Source organism: Patella vulgata, chromosome 3, assembly GCF_932274485.2.
Source record: "Patella vulgata chromosome 3, xgPatVulg1.2, whole genome shotgun sequence".
Lineage (NCBI taxonomy): Eukaryota > Metazoa > Mollusca > Gastropoda > Patellidae > Patella > Patella vulgata.
In genome coordinates, this window is record NC_065881.2 from 68,444,837 (window position 1) to 68,459,372 (window position 14,536).

The 14,536-nt window shown below is 35.4% G+C and overlaps 1 protein-coding gene across 1 annotated transcript; it reads right to left on the bottom strand.

Annotated features, from left to right (window-relative positions):
• Positions 1–4,298: 4,298 nt before the first annotated feature.
• On the bottom strand, positions 4,299–8,938 carry LOC126816375 (uncharacterized). Its single transcript, XM_050542834.2, has 2 exons — positions 8,294–8,938; positions 4,299–5,693 (listed from the first exon to the last, which is right to left on the bottom strand). Exons 1-2 carry the CDS (start codon positions 8,589–8,591, stop codon positions 4,951–4,953), a joined length of 1,041 nt encoding a protein of 346 aa, XP_050398791.1. The 5' UTR covers positions 8,592–8,938; the 3' UTR covers positions 4,299–4,950.
• Between the last annotated feature and the right edge of the window lie 5,598 nt (positions 8,939–14,536).

The window sequence follows — 14,536 nt, forward strand, 5'->3', positions numbered from 1 at the left end:
TTCTGGAAGAGTTCTAACGCTTTGAATTTCCAAGGTAATTAAAACTTCTCGCCAGTGAAAACAACTTTATTCCATTAAATTGCCATGTTACAAGAATAAGAAAATGTGACCTTGTTATACCCTCAAAGAGTATATCAGACGTACAGAGCGTAAAAGAAAATCTCGGCAATTATTTGTTTCTTTCTTAACTTTTAGAGCTGTCGCTCCTGGCACTATAGCCAGGTAGATTAAAGAAACTTTGAAATTATCTGGTGTAGACACGGATAAATTTAAAGCCCATTCCGTAAGGTCGGCGTCTTCTTCTGCTGCCTTTAACTCTGGGTGTCCTATTTCAGATATTCTCAAGACAGCTAATTGGTCAAACCAGGAGTGTTTCCAGAAATTTTATAATAGAGAAGATGTGGTGTCCAATTACTCTTGTTTTGTGTTAAATAAAAAATAAATTATGATGATTTGTTTTGTGTTAAATAAAAAATAAATTATGATGATTTTTAGTGTCTTTATTTGTTGACAATCCTTTAAAGTAGCTAAGTCCGTAACTCAATATCATCCAAAATCTTCGACATTGAAAACGCGAATTATTTCGCAATTAAAATCAGCATTGGTCTTGTGATCTTACCTGGAAAAGATGGGCTTCTGATATCCAATATTTTAGACAAAATAAACATTTAACCATTGGTACACGAATCCTGTACCATAATACGTTTCAGCGCCATTTGTAACAAGGTGCTCAAAGAATGAGGCTAGACACATTCCACAAGTCATGTCAAACGGTGATGCCATATTCTTATTTGGAGAGCATGCGCAATAAATACTATCGGTGTTGACTGAAATAACCAGACGCTAGAAACTAACTTTCGGTTGAGACTTCTGGCGTATTTAGACGAACATAACTGATGATAATTCACAGTAAAACGAAAACGAATGAATGTAAAACAGTTTATATAAATTCCCATTACATGTACATTATTATATGTGTTGCCACCCATTTGTGCCTATTTCTAGGTCCAAAATATTAGCGATTTAGCTCCTTTAAACAATGCAATATAAATCCGAGAATGGCCAGCAATCGAACATGTTTGGGACATCATGGGCCGTCGGGTACAAAGAAGGAATCCTCCTCCACAAAAGCTGAAGGAACTGGAGGCAGCTCTTCACGAGGAGTGGCAGCGGATACCGATGGAACAATTAAGGAACCTGGTTAGGGGTATGCCAAGAAGAGTGGCTGCAGTTATTGAGGCACGTGGTGACAGCACACGTTACGGATGTTTTGTGATTCCTGGGACACTAATCCACTTTATTAAGCTGCTTTTACCGGGTGGCACACACCAAGGCCTTGAACTGACGAAACTTAAATACCCATGTTTTTTGGATGAAATTCCATTTCAATTTCACCCTGTGTTTTCATGCACTTTTAGTGCTCATACCGTTACAAAAACTTCACTTCCAAATGACCAAATGATTGTTCTTTTAATTAAAATTTGTTTTGCTTATCTTCTTTTTCCCAGTTCCATACCATACTTCCATGAAGTTCATCCCTCTGTGAAAAATCAGGGGGGTGCTTAACTTTTTTTGCTGTGTATATTTGAACAAAATTCGACAAAAAAGTTGCCGTGAAGAGTGCCATGAAAATGTCGATGGATTCACGGGCTATGGACGCTATATTACGTCAAAATGAGATGTGAACATATATAAGAGGATCGCAGATGTTCTTCAACTTCTTGTAAAGCCATCAAGATTTTCAGTTAATGAGGTAATATCTCAAGTAAATCAAATAAAAACCACAAGTAGGGTTTTGTAGCTTTTTTTGTTTGTCTGTATTGAAACCGATGGTGGTTAATGCTCTTGGGAATACAAAGTTTTTAAAAAAGCAAATGTAACTGTAGGCCTATAATTTTATTGTATTTAGATAGATACTTCCGTTAGATTATAATCACTTACTCTATAACGATTGGCTATAAGTAAGATAGAATCTTTATTTCAACGTGAAACAAAATCATCTAAATATTTATCTTAATTGAATCCTTCACTTTCATAGATTGCAATTTACCAAATGCGTATGTGTTTTCCTTTCTGGACAATGCGCTTAATGTATTAATTATACGTATTTACTTAAATTATTGGCGACTCAGTTTACAGGAGTTTTATGGCGTAAGTGCTGTTTTTTTCATACTATTAAAGATTACCGATAAGATTGTTATGGTTATAGTTTGATGGTTTTCTATAATTATTCTACATTATCTATTGATATCTCATCTAATATCAATCAGTAAATCAATTTTAGTTGATTAGCTATGGGAGAGTCCGCCAATAAAGACAGTTTATACGTTATATGACAATGGTTCGGTCCTGAGAGAATACTGGGTTTATTCCTAGGGCGTCTTTTTAACGAATAAGTCATCTAAAGCTGACCACTATGTAAATTACTACGTCATCATCTATTGGTATTTCCAGGGAGTTCATTTTGGATCCGAATTCCACAATTACCAAAGGTTCAGCGTTTACAGAAATGAACAACGAAACGTTATTAGGCGATCAGCAGGTTTCGTTGATAGATCAAGGTTCGGTATCTAAGGAAACGTATAATACTATATTTACAATAATCACATACTTAATGTATCCACTGACATTTGTTGGGTTTGTTTTCTGTGTATTTGGTGCCGTGGTTTATTCAACAAAACGCATGAGAAGCCCAACCAGCATTTATCTTGTAGCGTTAAATCTGACGGAACTCGCCAATGTCCTTATAACAATGACATTGGAAACTGCTGGTGTTATCTATGGGCGAAATTCAACAACCTCGCACGTCTATTTAATTATACGACTTTATTTTAATATTTGTTTAGGTACGGCATTTAGACGTGCAACGTTTTGTCTGTCTTGTCTGGTATCCGCCGAAAGATGCATTGCCGTGGTGGCCCCGTTAAAATCCAAACATTTCAAGCTTGTACGCTATCCTTTCTCGGCCGTTATCTGTGTTACGACGATATCCATTCTTTTTCACGTGTTTACTTTGTATAAGTTCAAAGTTGTTCCATACCAGTCTCCAAATAACGAAACATTGTGGAAGTTTCAGTTTACAGACACGTATGTGGCTAGTATACATGAGTTTGATGCTTGGAGTGTGGCCAGTAAGGTGATTTTTGTCTACTTAGCATTAATTTGTTCTCTGGTTTTAAACTTCACCATCGGGATTACGTTAAGAAGACACGCCAGGGCCCGTAGATCACTGATTAGTAGAAATGAGCTATTAGTTAAACATAATGATCGGCGAACAACCATCACAGTTTTAGTATCAACGTTTGTTTTTGCACTGTTGGCTCTTCCGACCAATGTAAGTTCAATAATAACCAACACGACTTCAGATTACGGATCTTTTACAAAAGAACATTATTTGTTTAATACAGTCATGCGGTTTGGAAATTTGTGCGAACTCCTTAGTAATTGTGTTGGGTTTATTTTCTACATGACACTTAGTACCCAGTTCCGCACAACCTTTTACAGAATATTTTGCCCATGTTACGTAGCAAGGAAATCGCCTACCAATAAAACGAGCGCACGACAGTCTGATTCAAATGGTTCTAATATTACAATGATCTCAAGTCTGTGAAGATATGGTATTAGGGAAGTAATGTAATCAACATTGAAGGAAGACCGCTCATCAAAATACAGAAGATATAAACTTTTGGGGAAGATTAACAGTGAACAAAGAGTCAACCCTACACCAAGAAGTAAAGGAACGGAATGGAGTTAATCCATTCGATGCCACCGTGAATTAAATTTAATTGTGATAATAAACATTAATCTAATTAGATAAATCAATTTATATTCATAGAAAACAAACATTTCTATAGATCAAACAGGCTTGTCTTACAATTGTCTTACTATAAGATCTGTGAAAGTTGACATAAGATTGATTCAACATGAAGCATGCCTGGCATCGAAAGGTTGAACAGGTTGTTAACTCTATACTACGGTCACTTTAAAAGTAACATACATACTGTAATGAAGTCAACCTAGCTTAATTAATATCGCCATGCCATTGGTATTATACACGCGCCTGTGTCTGCTGACATAAGAAGGATATCATCAAGAATGTCTCATTGTGATAAAGATCATTATTGAATGACAGAAACTAATTATTATACCCAGTTAAAATATATTGAGATTAAGATACAGTTAATTCTATTGACTCTAGAGTGCATGTATTATTCTAGGGAGGACTATTGCCACACAGACGTTTCCGCTTACTCTCCGAATTCCAGAGATCAAAGTAAATAAAACGATATGTAGTTTGTATATGGTGATTATAGAAGTAATGGTAAATCAGGTTTTTTGTCCTTAGTAATCTTGTGCGTATTTTAAAACATTATCCTTTGTGTTTTTAGTGAATATCCGATGTCACTTCGCATTTGACGAGTTTGTCACAGGTAATAAGTTATAGTTGTACTTTTATATTATCTATGTAGTAAATTCCATGTGGGGTATTTGTGAAAATACAGTTATTAATGTCGAAGAAATAAAAAAGAATATAAATTTAATTAAAATTGTGTTCGCATATACCGTACGAAGAATATGCCACATTGGTAAATTCACAAGGGAAGACATTTATTGTTGTAGAGGAATATAAACATACCCTTTTAATTAATAAAATGTCTTAATGGGTAGTTCCCGATCAAAATGTTGCTGTATCGACCATTAAGCATAGACAGTGCCTTATTCTAGGAAAACATTTTAATAAACAAAGAGAATTAATATTTAGCCAATACATGTATATTTATAAGAGTTAATAGAACATTTATTTAAAAAAAAACCCAAACAAACAGCATTATTAAGTAGAACAATGAACTCTCTTTTCGCGTCAAAAGAACCACATCAAACACATTGTTTTAAAAAGACACAGAAACATAAAGTAGATTCATCTGATTGTGTAGATTGAAACTGAACATTTTATTCTCTTAGGTCCCTTTTCTCTACACCAAAATCTTTTCTTATTTTCATTTCGGTAATAAACTTTGTTATAGAAATGCTCATGAAATCGCGACACTTTTGCAATGTAACGTCACTGTGTTTGTCGTTCGTATTCAGAGCAGTCGTGTACAGTGGGCCAGATGGAACGGATATCTCAAGGAGTCTGGGCTCCTTGGAAGTCAATGTACAACCAATTACCGTGTGCTCTTCTGTCAGATGACATAACTTTAATATTCCACTAAACTTTGATTCCAAAAACGGTGGGTCTCCGTAAATTAATTTTACTTGTTGATTAGGTTCCAGTATCTTCAAAAGTTCTGGAATTCTGTGCAATCGGGTTACCGGATCAGATTCGGAATATTTGGAGTGGTTCCTTCGGAGATCTACAATATATAAATCTCCAGACCAGTCAAATGGGAATAAAACTTCTAATTTTCTATCTTCCGTTATACACCGCAAGCACCTCATTAAACGGCGTTTTTCTGACTTACGACTGTTGATATATGTGACGTAATCTTCGTGAACATTCATGGCGTAAAATAGTCCTGTGGGTATGTCCTTCCTTTTGTTATAGATAATGGAATCACCGCGGATTTTAGAGGGAACAAAACCTCTACCGACAGATAGTGAGAGAAATGTTGCTGGCATCACTCTGGCAATGGTAGCTATGGATATAATGTCACTTTCTCTCTCTTTTAAGCTTTCCATCTTCAAGAATAATCCTGGAAAATAAAGAGTATTATTCTTATTATTATGAAGCCACGGTGGCGCAGTGCATAAGGCACACAAACCATCAGGTCAAAGGTTCGATCCGTGATTTTCCTACGTGATTTCCCCTTATCAGTGGTTTGGGACGAAAAATTGTGGTAGGGTATACACCTATAAGGTGTGCAGGTAAATAAACCCCTGACAGTTGGAATTCAATTGCTGTCCGGAGAAAAATTTTACTCAGCACACTGTATGGCATATTACTATTATTAATAAATTATACTAGAGGTATAGGATTTGCTGGCTAAATCTATTTGTTAAGGCCAGCTCAATTTTTGTCATGGCGAGCCCTGTTTACATCTCGTGACGTATTGAGCTGGCCTTATCATTTAACACTAACCGGATTTGCTTGAATGCACCCCAGACCGTGCATGGTGAAAGTTTGACAGATAATCGATTTATTAAAAACACTTATATGGATATACTACTTCTGAATTTATTAACATGCTACGTTTCGATACACATACAGATATCGTTATCAAGCAAATAATGATATATAACAAAAATGTGGTGCAATATATAGTTAACAATTGGAAACCATGTAACAGATTAATCATTAATTAAGAATAAATAAGATGAGAGAAGTAATAATATGGATAAACAATTACAAAGGGATTAACAAGATGAAAGACTGTAATGTATTGATAACAATTAGAAATATTAGCAGATCAAACTAATAATTATAAGAGATTAACTATATGAGAGATAGGAATATATAGATAACAATTAATACACTAATTAGCAGGTGAAACCATAACTACAAGATGAGGGGGTTAACCACACAGGCAAGAAATCGAAAACTAGGGGAAGGAAACCATAATGTATTGATAACAATTAGAAATTAGCAGATAAAACTAATAATTATACGAGATTAATGGGATAACAGATGGCAATATATAGATAAATGCAACAAATAAACACTAATATAGCAGGTGAAACCATAATTACGAGATGAAAATGGTTAACCGTACAGGCAAGAAATTGAAAACTTCACATTAATAGGAATTAAATAAATCGACCCAAAGATTTGGGAGAAAATGTCCTGAGTCCCTATTTAATTTAGGCTTATGTTTTTGAATTTCTAGCGCTTCTCGTAGAATTCTATTTTTCCAAGTTGGTAAATTTTTAGCTAGTATTTCTGTATTCTCCCATTTGATATTATGCTTAGGATTTTGGTAGATGTGTTCTGCTATTGCTGATTTATTATATTCTTGTTTTGTAACTGCCGTGCGATGCTCTTTTATTCTCACTGAAATCGATCGGGAAGTTTCTCCAATGTACGCCAAATCGCACTCACAATTTATTTTATATACGACACCCTTTGGATCATCTCTTGGTTTTAGTATCCTACCATCAGATAATCGATTGCCAAAAATGTGACCCCAGATCGTGAGTTCACTGACGTCACTACGACAATTAAGTGATTAGGAATAAACCGGATTAACACCTAGTTGACTTTTAACACGCATTTATAACCTCCTAACTGGTTAACCCGTGCGTAGTACTGAGCAGGAATTGGGGGGGGGGGGAGACAGCTGGGACACTTGTCCAGGGGCCCGGAGCCTATAGAGGGACCCGGAGACTAATTTGTAGGAATAAATTAATAAAAAAAAAAATTAAAAAAATATATATATACTGATACTCGATCGTAAAGTAGAAGAAAACTGGTGACTTTTGTAAATGTGGGTACCTAGTGGCGTGGGTATGATTAGAATCAGATTCTGTCAGTCCACTTGTTAAAATTGGTGAATTAAAAACTAGAAACCACTCGTTCTGTTTGAGGCTCTCGTCAGGGTATCCGGGCCCGGCAGGTAGTCCAGGCCTGTAGAAGGCTACAAAATCTAGTTCGCCTCCAAGTGTGCAGAAAAACTTCCGCTTGAAGCCAATTCAACATGATTTTGGGTATTGAAAAAATTAACAAATAGATTATGTGATGAAAAAACTGTCTTTTGAACTTTTGACATTTTTGCTTCTACTTGTCACGGTTTTTGTCTTTCCATCCATTTGTTTGCTTGTGTAAAATTTCTTGTCAAAATCGTGTACATCTGATTATTATTCCATCAGTAAAACGTAGTACATGTTGTATTTGGTATGTCATATGTAGTGCTATATCTCAGTTTCTGTATTTTAGCAAAGTGACATCCAGTTATCCCAGATATACGCAAAGAGATCATGTATCTTTCAAAAATTTTCGGTCCCCTACATTCTTGTTCGCCAAATCCCCACAGTATACAAAACCCTTTGTCAAAGGTCTTACATACGTTTTGTGCAAAATAAACTAATATTTTTAGCCAATCGACTCAGATAGTCTGGGTGCCCTTTATGTTCTCTGAAACTCTTGTTTCCGTTACCAGCTTCGGATTTACCAACTGGCGGAAGAAGATTGCAAAATCGCATCACCATAGATTTAGTTTTCCCCGATATTATATGTTTATGAGCCAAAGTATGGCCCAGCTATCAGTTAACGTTAGCTAAAATATATCCTTTCCTTTGGGTATGTGTGCATTTCTTAAAGCTAACACAGGAGTAATATAATACATGTAATTGCACGTACCTGTATATTCCTCGGGTATAACGACATAGGGACCTGCTTCTTTAGGTCTATTCATCGAGTCCATCACCATATGTCTTGTATAGAGTTTACGTCTTTTCACCTCTCGGTATAATAATAATGGCCGTTGAAAATCTATTGCCGTGTCTGGTTCAGACTTCACCACATCGTCTTCTACAATTTTAACCACCACGGGGAGTCTGTTGTCTTTCAGGGTCTCCGCAAGTGTTTGGGCATGGTCACTCCATACAAATGAGATCTCACGCCCCACACCCAGAATAGAATATCCGTCATCGATCATTATGATCAGTAAAATAATACTTATGCTTTTTTCAAACAAAATAAAATGGAGAACTATCTACTGACAGACTCTCAATATATTACACATCAGTTAATTTGACAGTCGTTGATGAAATCCACGCTCAGCTGTCAAATTTTACGCTTGAACTGTTAAACTGATCAATTACAAACAAATTAAAGCTATGATGTGCAATATGTATTTAACCTGATTTAAACATCGATATACGACACATCATTTTCTTATGGTACATATATCTTTCCCACACTACTTATGATCACCTAGGTAAAACGGTCGCCCTTGAATATCTTCAGTAGAGCAAGGTGTGTATTATATAGCCTATAATTTACTTACTAGTAAACATAGCTCCTCTATATTTATTGTATTGTCCGTTAGTCGACTAAGGGTTTAGGGTATACAATAAAAGGTATGACTCGACATCATGCAGTATGATTATAGTTATTGCTATACATTCGCATGTATGACCACAATACCCATATCACCATGTTACGGTCTAATTACTAACACAAGTTCTCATTATTCTCATTCACTACTATACGGAGCTCCTTTGAGAACACTTAATGATTTCTATGTTAACACACTATATAATATAGATCAAACTGATTTTCGGTTGATATCATTCAGAGAGTACAATTTTACTTTAAAGGGACAATCTTACATAGGTATTTGCCGTTGTGCCGTATGCATGGTTTTTTTTACATCCGACTTGATTGGACTAAACTATTAAAGAGGCATTAACGGTTGGTAGGCCCTTATGTTTTGGAAAAAAGATAACCATCCACACAGGAGCTAGAACTCGAAAAAGACAGCATCTTATCCGAAAAGAAATACTTGGACGTGACAAAAGATGATAAGGATACTTCATGCCTTCAAGAAATCTGGTTTCTATCCTGTTTACAAGCTTTTCAGACACGTTCGTATACTCACATGACACCAATACTTCACACCAAATGTGAAAAAATCCGTTTAGCCCCTATTGCGTTCACAAGCCAATTGTTGACGGACGAACTGACGAACGGGCAGATGGACGGGCGGACGGATGGACTGACAGGGTGACGACAAAATACGCCAACACTGAAATAAATTTCGATTCGACGTAGTTTGACTTATATCTTGATTTTTTTACGATAATAAACACTTGTAGGCGCATTCCAGAAGAGGGAGAGTGTGGGGGTGGGGCATTTTAGCCACACTCCACTCTGATCCTATACCTGTATGAACAGAGATACTGCCTCAGAGCTAAGTTTATCAAATTCTCGGGTAATCCTCCAGACCTGTAGTCAAACTAGGACTTGGTGTTGTTTCCACTCATGGTGAATTTATTGGCCCTTGGCATATTGATGACCGGAAATCTTGGCAAATTAGTAAGTCCATGATATTTGTTTTACAACACCCCGTTAATAAATACATGTAACACATAAATTCTTGTTTCATTTGCAAATAGTTTACATGAAATTAGTACCGTTTAGTTTTATGTGACCAAGAAAATAAATGTATTACATTTTTAATAATATCATAATTGATATAATATTAGACTCTCTTCAAACTGGTCTAGGGCCGATGTCAGACTAGTTTACCAATGGATTAAGATCTCAGCACTAATGCTTCTTTATAAGCTTAACACCATTTTATTTAATAAAAAAAAATTCTGTACAGCCCATGCTGTACATAATGTTGACTACTAGTATTTTGAATATTATTTTAAAATCATTTTGGCTCGATTGCCCCCATCCCCCGAGCTCGACCATCCTCACTTGTTCTGTTACTGCTGGCGGACTTGAGTTTTTCTTGGAATATTATAGTACTTTCCATATCAATGGAAGAACTTGTTGGAAATTTAAAAATTCCAATGAAGGGAATACAAGTTGTGGTCTGATTCCAATTTTTTCGTCATAGTTGTCTACCCTTAAAAGGGAAATCGAAAGTCGACAGAATGCAAGTAGCTAGTGGAATATTTCGTCAGGTTGATTTGTAGTATTTAATGAGCATTATTTGTCGATTTTGTTGGTATTGTTTGTCAACCCAAGGTACGTGAAATCAGTAATTATACTTGTAATGATCTGAGAAAACTTTTATTTATAATGTTATAACTTTTCGACTGTCTTGGACTTAGTTGGACAGGCTGGACTGGGTTAGACAGGGTATGTAGGCTATGGTATTTGGAATTGATTGGATTGGGATTTGTTATTATCAAAATAATTAGGAAAGGCCCATTTGCTCCTCATATTGGCTGTTGAGGGTTAAATGTTTTGGGTTGAATTCTGTTTACATATTGTCTAAGAAATTTGGATAGAAAAGATTGAGATCACTTTCTGTTGTATGGTACCATATAAGGGGTTGTATTACTAGGTCCATGGTTATAAATTAAGGACCTGGGTATTGAATACACCCATGTGAATTTGAACAACCCATTGTTGGTCGTCAGAAATTTTTACCGCAATACATATAGCCCATAATGTTATAACATGGACCTTTTGATTCCAACATCAAAGACAAAGAGTAGCCTAGGCGTCTACTGTCATGAATTGAATCAGAAACTACCTGTAGGGCCTACTTGAAATCAGTTTGTGTGGGTCTGCCCTTTTTGATAACCTTGATAAGCCACTATTGAGGCAGACAGTGAATTAAGTGTAGTAGGGCCGATGCCTATCAGTAGTTTATGAATATTTACCTGAATTACCAACTGTAATATTAATTTTGTGTGTACTTTATATATACTTTCTTCAGGAAACACAGCCATAGGAAATCAAATTTCAAAAATCAAAGAAGATGGCGAGTAACTTATTTGGAATGGCTTTTATACCATATTACAATCATCTAATGGAACTCCTAGATACGAATGAAGAATTGAAGAAATCTGCAAAAGGTTGTCACTGTATACCTACTCATCATCTTCATGATTTTCAGGGACAGCAGTAGATGTGTGGTTAGGATGCTAGACTCACAGGGGGGTGGATGGCCGAATGGTTAGCACGTGCGCGCTGCATCATAAGGTCTGTCATTGAGTCAACTGGCGAAGTTTCGATTCCCCGGATGTACATGACACGTAGTAGGGTGGCCTGTCCAACCACGTGGGCTTTCCCCAGGTCCTCCTGTTTCCTCCCACTGCTAAAGACCCCTACACGCAAGTGAATTATTGAAATAATATTGAACCATGTGTTAGTCCCAAAATGACCTAGTTTGTTGACCTTTGGCTTTTGGAATTCAATGAAAAATAAGCGAACACCGAACTGTCATGCATGATTCATTCATCAATATCCTTTTATGGTTGCAAGCCTGTCATCAACATTTGAACCATAACAAATAGATTGATTGATTGCTTTGTTTTTACAGCATCATGGATGGTATTTTAAACTTTAATTCAATTTGATTTTCTATTTTTAGGCATGTTTTCTCAGATGTGTTGGAGTGCTGGTGGAGCTTTAGTTGGTGGAGCTGTAGGTGGTCCTCCTGGTGCCATGATAGGGGGCATTGCAGGTATTACATTATGCCAGTTGTGTTATGTTTTGAGCCTTTAGATGAAGAGGATAAATGATACTATAATAATGTTGAAGATTGACAGTAATTTCAAAAGTACCAGTACTGTATATGAAATAAAAATAGACACCATTTCTTGAAAGTTTCACTTACGTAAAATACTAAAAATTAATTTTATGAATGGGTGAACTCCATAGTTTCGTAAAATTAATAGTGTTTGTATGAATTGATATTACAAACTCGAGTATGCTGTAATGTAGTGTAGACAAATGCAGCAAGAAATTATAAAGAAATTTGTTGTAAATGGTTATGTGCCATAAATATCCTTCCACAACCATCTTATTTAAAGGTTTGAACTAATGAAATTCCAGGGTTAAGCCCTGTCTTCATTAGCCCAGTTGGAGCAGAACCGTAGGGCGTAAAACCACATTTCATTTTATTTCCCAGGGTTAGGAATAAATCATCTAGTATTGAAAGGCAGGTTTGAATTCTGTGAATCCAAATCTTGGTACTTTCCATATTTTGTTCCAATAAAGAATTCAAATCTGAATCTTAATACATTTATCGTAAATGAATCTATGAATTTGCTTTGTGATTTGGTTTCTTTAGATTCAAAATGGTAGTCAATCACAAGTCAACAAGAGACCATTATTGGACTTCAGTGACCTCAAATCTTGATTCTTTTTCTAGACTGGAATGTGGAAAGGAAATCTAGATTGGGATTCTTACTTAGGAATCAGTCTCACACTTAATTAATGATGTATAGGACAGATGGACAGGAAGGCATTGTTCAAAACATGCCTCTTGAAATTATGTATGAATAAATGCTGTTTACAGAATGGAATATTTGTATGTTACAGGCTCTGTGATTGGTTACTGTAGAGTTGATCCTTATCAATCCATGGTAGAAACATTGAGAAAACTGAATGATAAAGATAAGGCAAAACTGGTGAAAAAAATTCAAGAATTAGTAGGAAGTACTGGAATAGAGGCATTGACACGCTTTATAGCATCCCAAGCACAGCGAGAAATATTAGTCAACTTTTTAAGAAAGGCAGCCGAAGATTTTAAAGGGGGGTAATTTGCAAAATAGTAAATTAAAATTACACTTTAGGCCATGATAATTTTATTGATTTTTATTAAAGATTTATTATTAAAATAATTATAATTCCAGTATCAAATCATGTCCATAAGGGGAATATTTTAGCACCTGCACTTATTTATAGACTCGGCTACATCAGAGGAATTAAAAAGTTGAATAATTAGAATGATTTATTTTGTAAGATTGTAAAGATTTATACATTATAAATATATTTAATCACATGGTGTTTTCACACAGTCTATGTAAATATTTTATATAATCTATATATATATATATGATTTCATTCTCATGGTTATCACATATCGATCATAATAACAAGCTTTATATCTTATATTTATATTACAGTAGATCTGATTAACTAACAGATGTTGTAGTTTGTGATTTGAATGACAGAAATTGACAGGTACATGTCAATTACTCTTATATTTTGTAGACAGTTCTCAGGTTTATTTTATTATCTTTATGTATTTATACGGCTTTTAATGAATGTGTTATTTTCTCATTAAATAAATAAAAACTATTTTCAATAGAAGATTTTTATGTGCAATGAATGTAATATAACTATGAATATGCATCACTAACTCTGCTTAGCCTTCCTAGTAACATATCATAATGTATGTAATTACATAACAACACTCATGACTAGAAATGTTTCATTTTGATAATGAAAATATTTTACTATTCTAATATATTTCAATACTGTCATTTATTCCATTGATATATGATCATATATTAATATATGGAGCTTCTAGAGCCTAAAGTTCTGTATGCCAAAGCAAATTTATTGGTGTTAATTTTACTTTTAACAGTAACAAACTAGATCTTGAAATACCTTTAATATTTAACATGGACACGGGGGTGGGTGGGGGGGTGGATGGCCAAATGGTTAGCATGCACGTGCTGTATCATAGGGTCTGTCATTGATTCAACTGGCGGGGTTTCGATTCCCCGCTTGTACGTGACAAGGAGTAGGGTCACCTGTCCAACCTCGTGGGTTTTCTCCGGGTCCTCCGGTTTCCTCCGACTGCTAAAGACCCCTACATGCAAGCGAATTATTGAAATAAACAAATTAAATCCTATGTTAGTCCCGAAATGACCTAGTTTGTGTCGAGTGGACGTTAAACCCCATTTCTCTTTCTCTCTCTTAACATGGACACAACCCTTATGCTTCAGCATAGTGTTTATATACAGACCTAAAATTTTACTCTGGGCCAAGGAATCTGCGATATAATTATATAGGCTAGGCTTGATTGCCTTTAATACAGTTGTTACGATAATAAACAGTCTCGATTATCCATTTTACACGGTAACTGCATACAGCAGAAAATGTATTTGGATTTTGAATCCA

What these genes read in the sequence shown, in the direction of transcription:
- LOC126816375 (XM_050542834.2), bottom strand. Translation starts at nt 8,591, where the DNA reads ATGATCGATGACGGATATTCTATTCTGGGTGTGGGGCGTGAGATCTCA. An exon ending in TATACCCGAGGAATATACAG is followed by an intron (nt 5,694 to 8,293) that starts GTACGTGCAATT and finishes TTTATTTTCCAG; the next exon opens with GATTATTCTTGAAGATGGAA.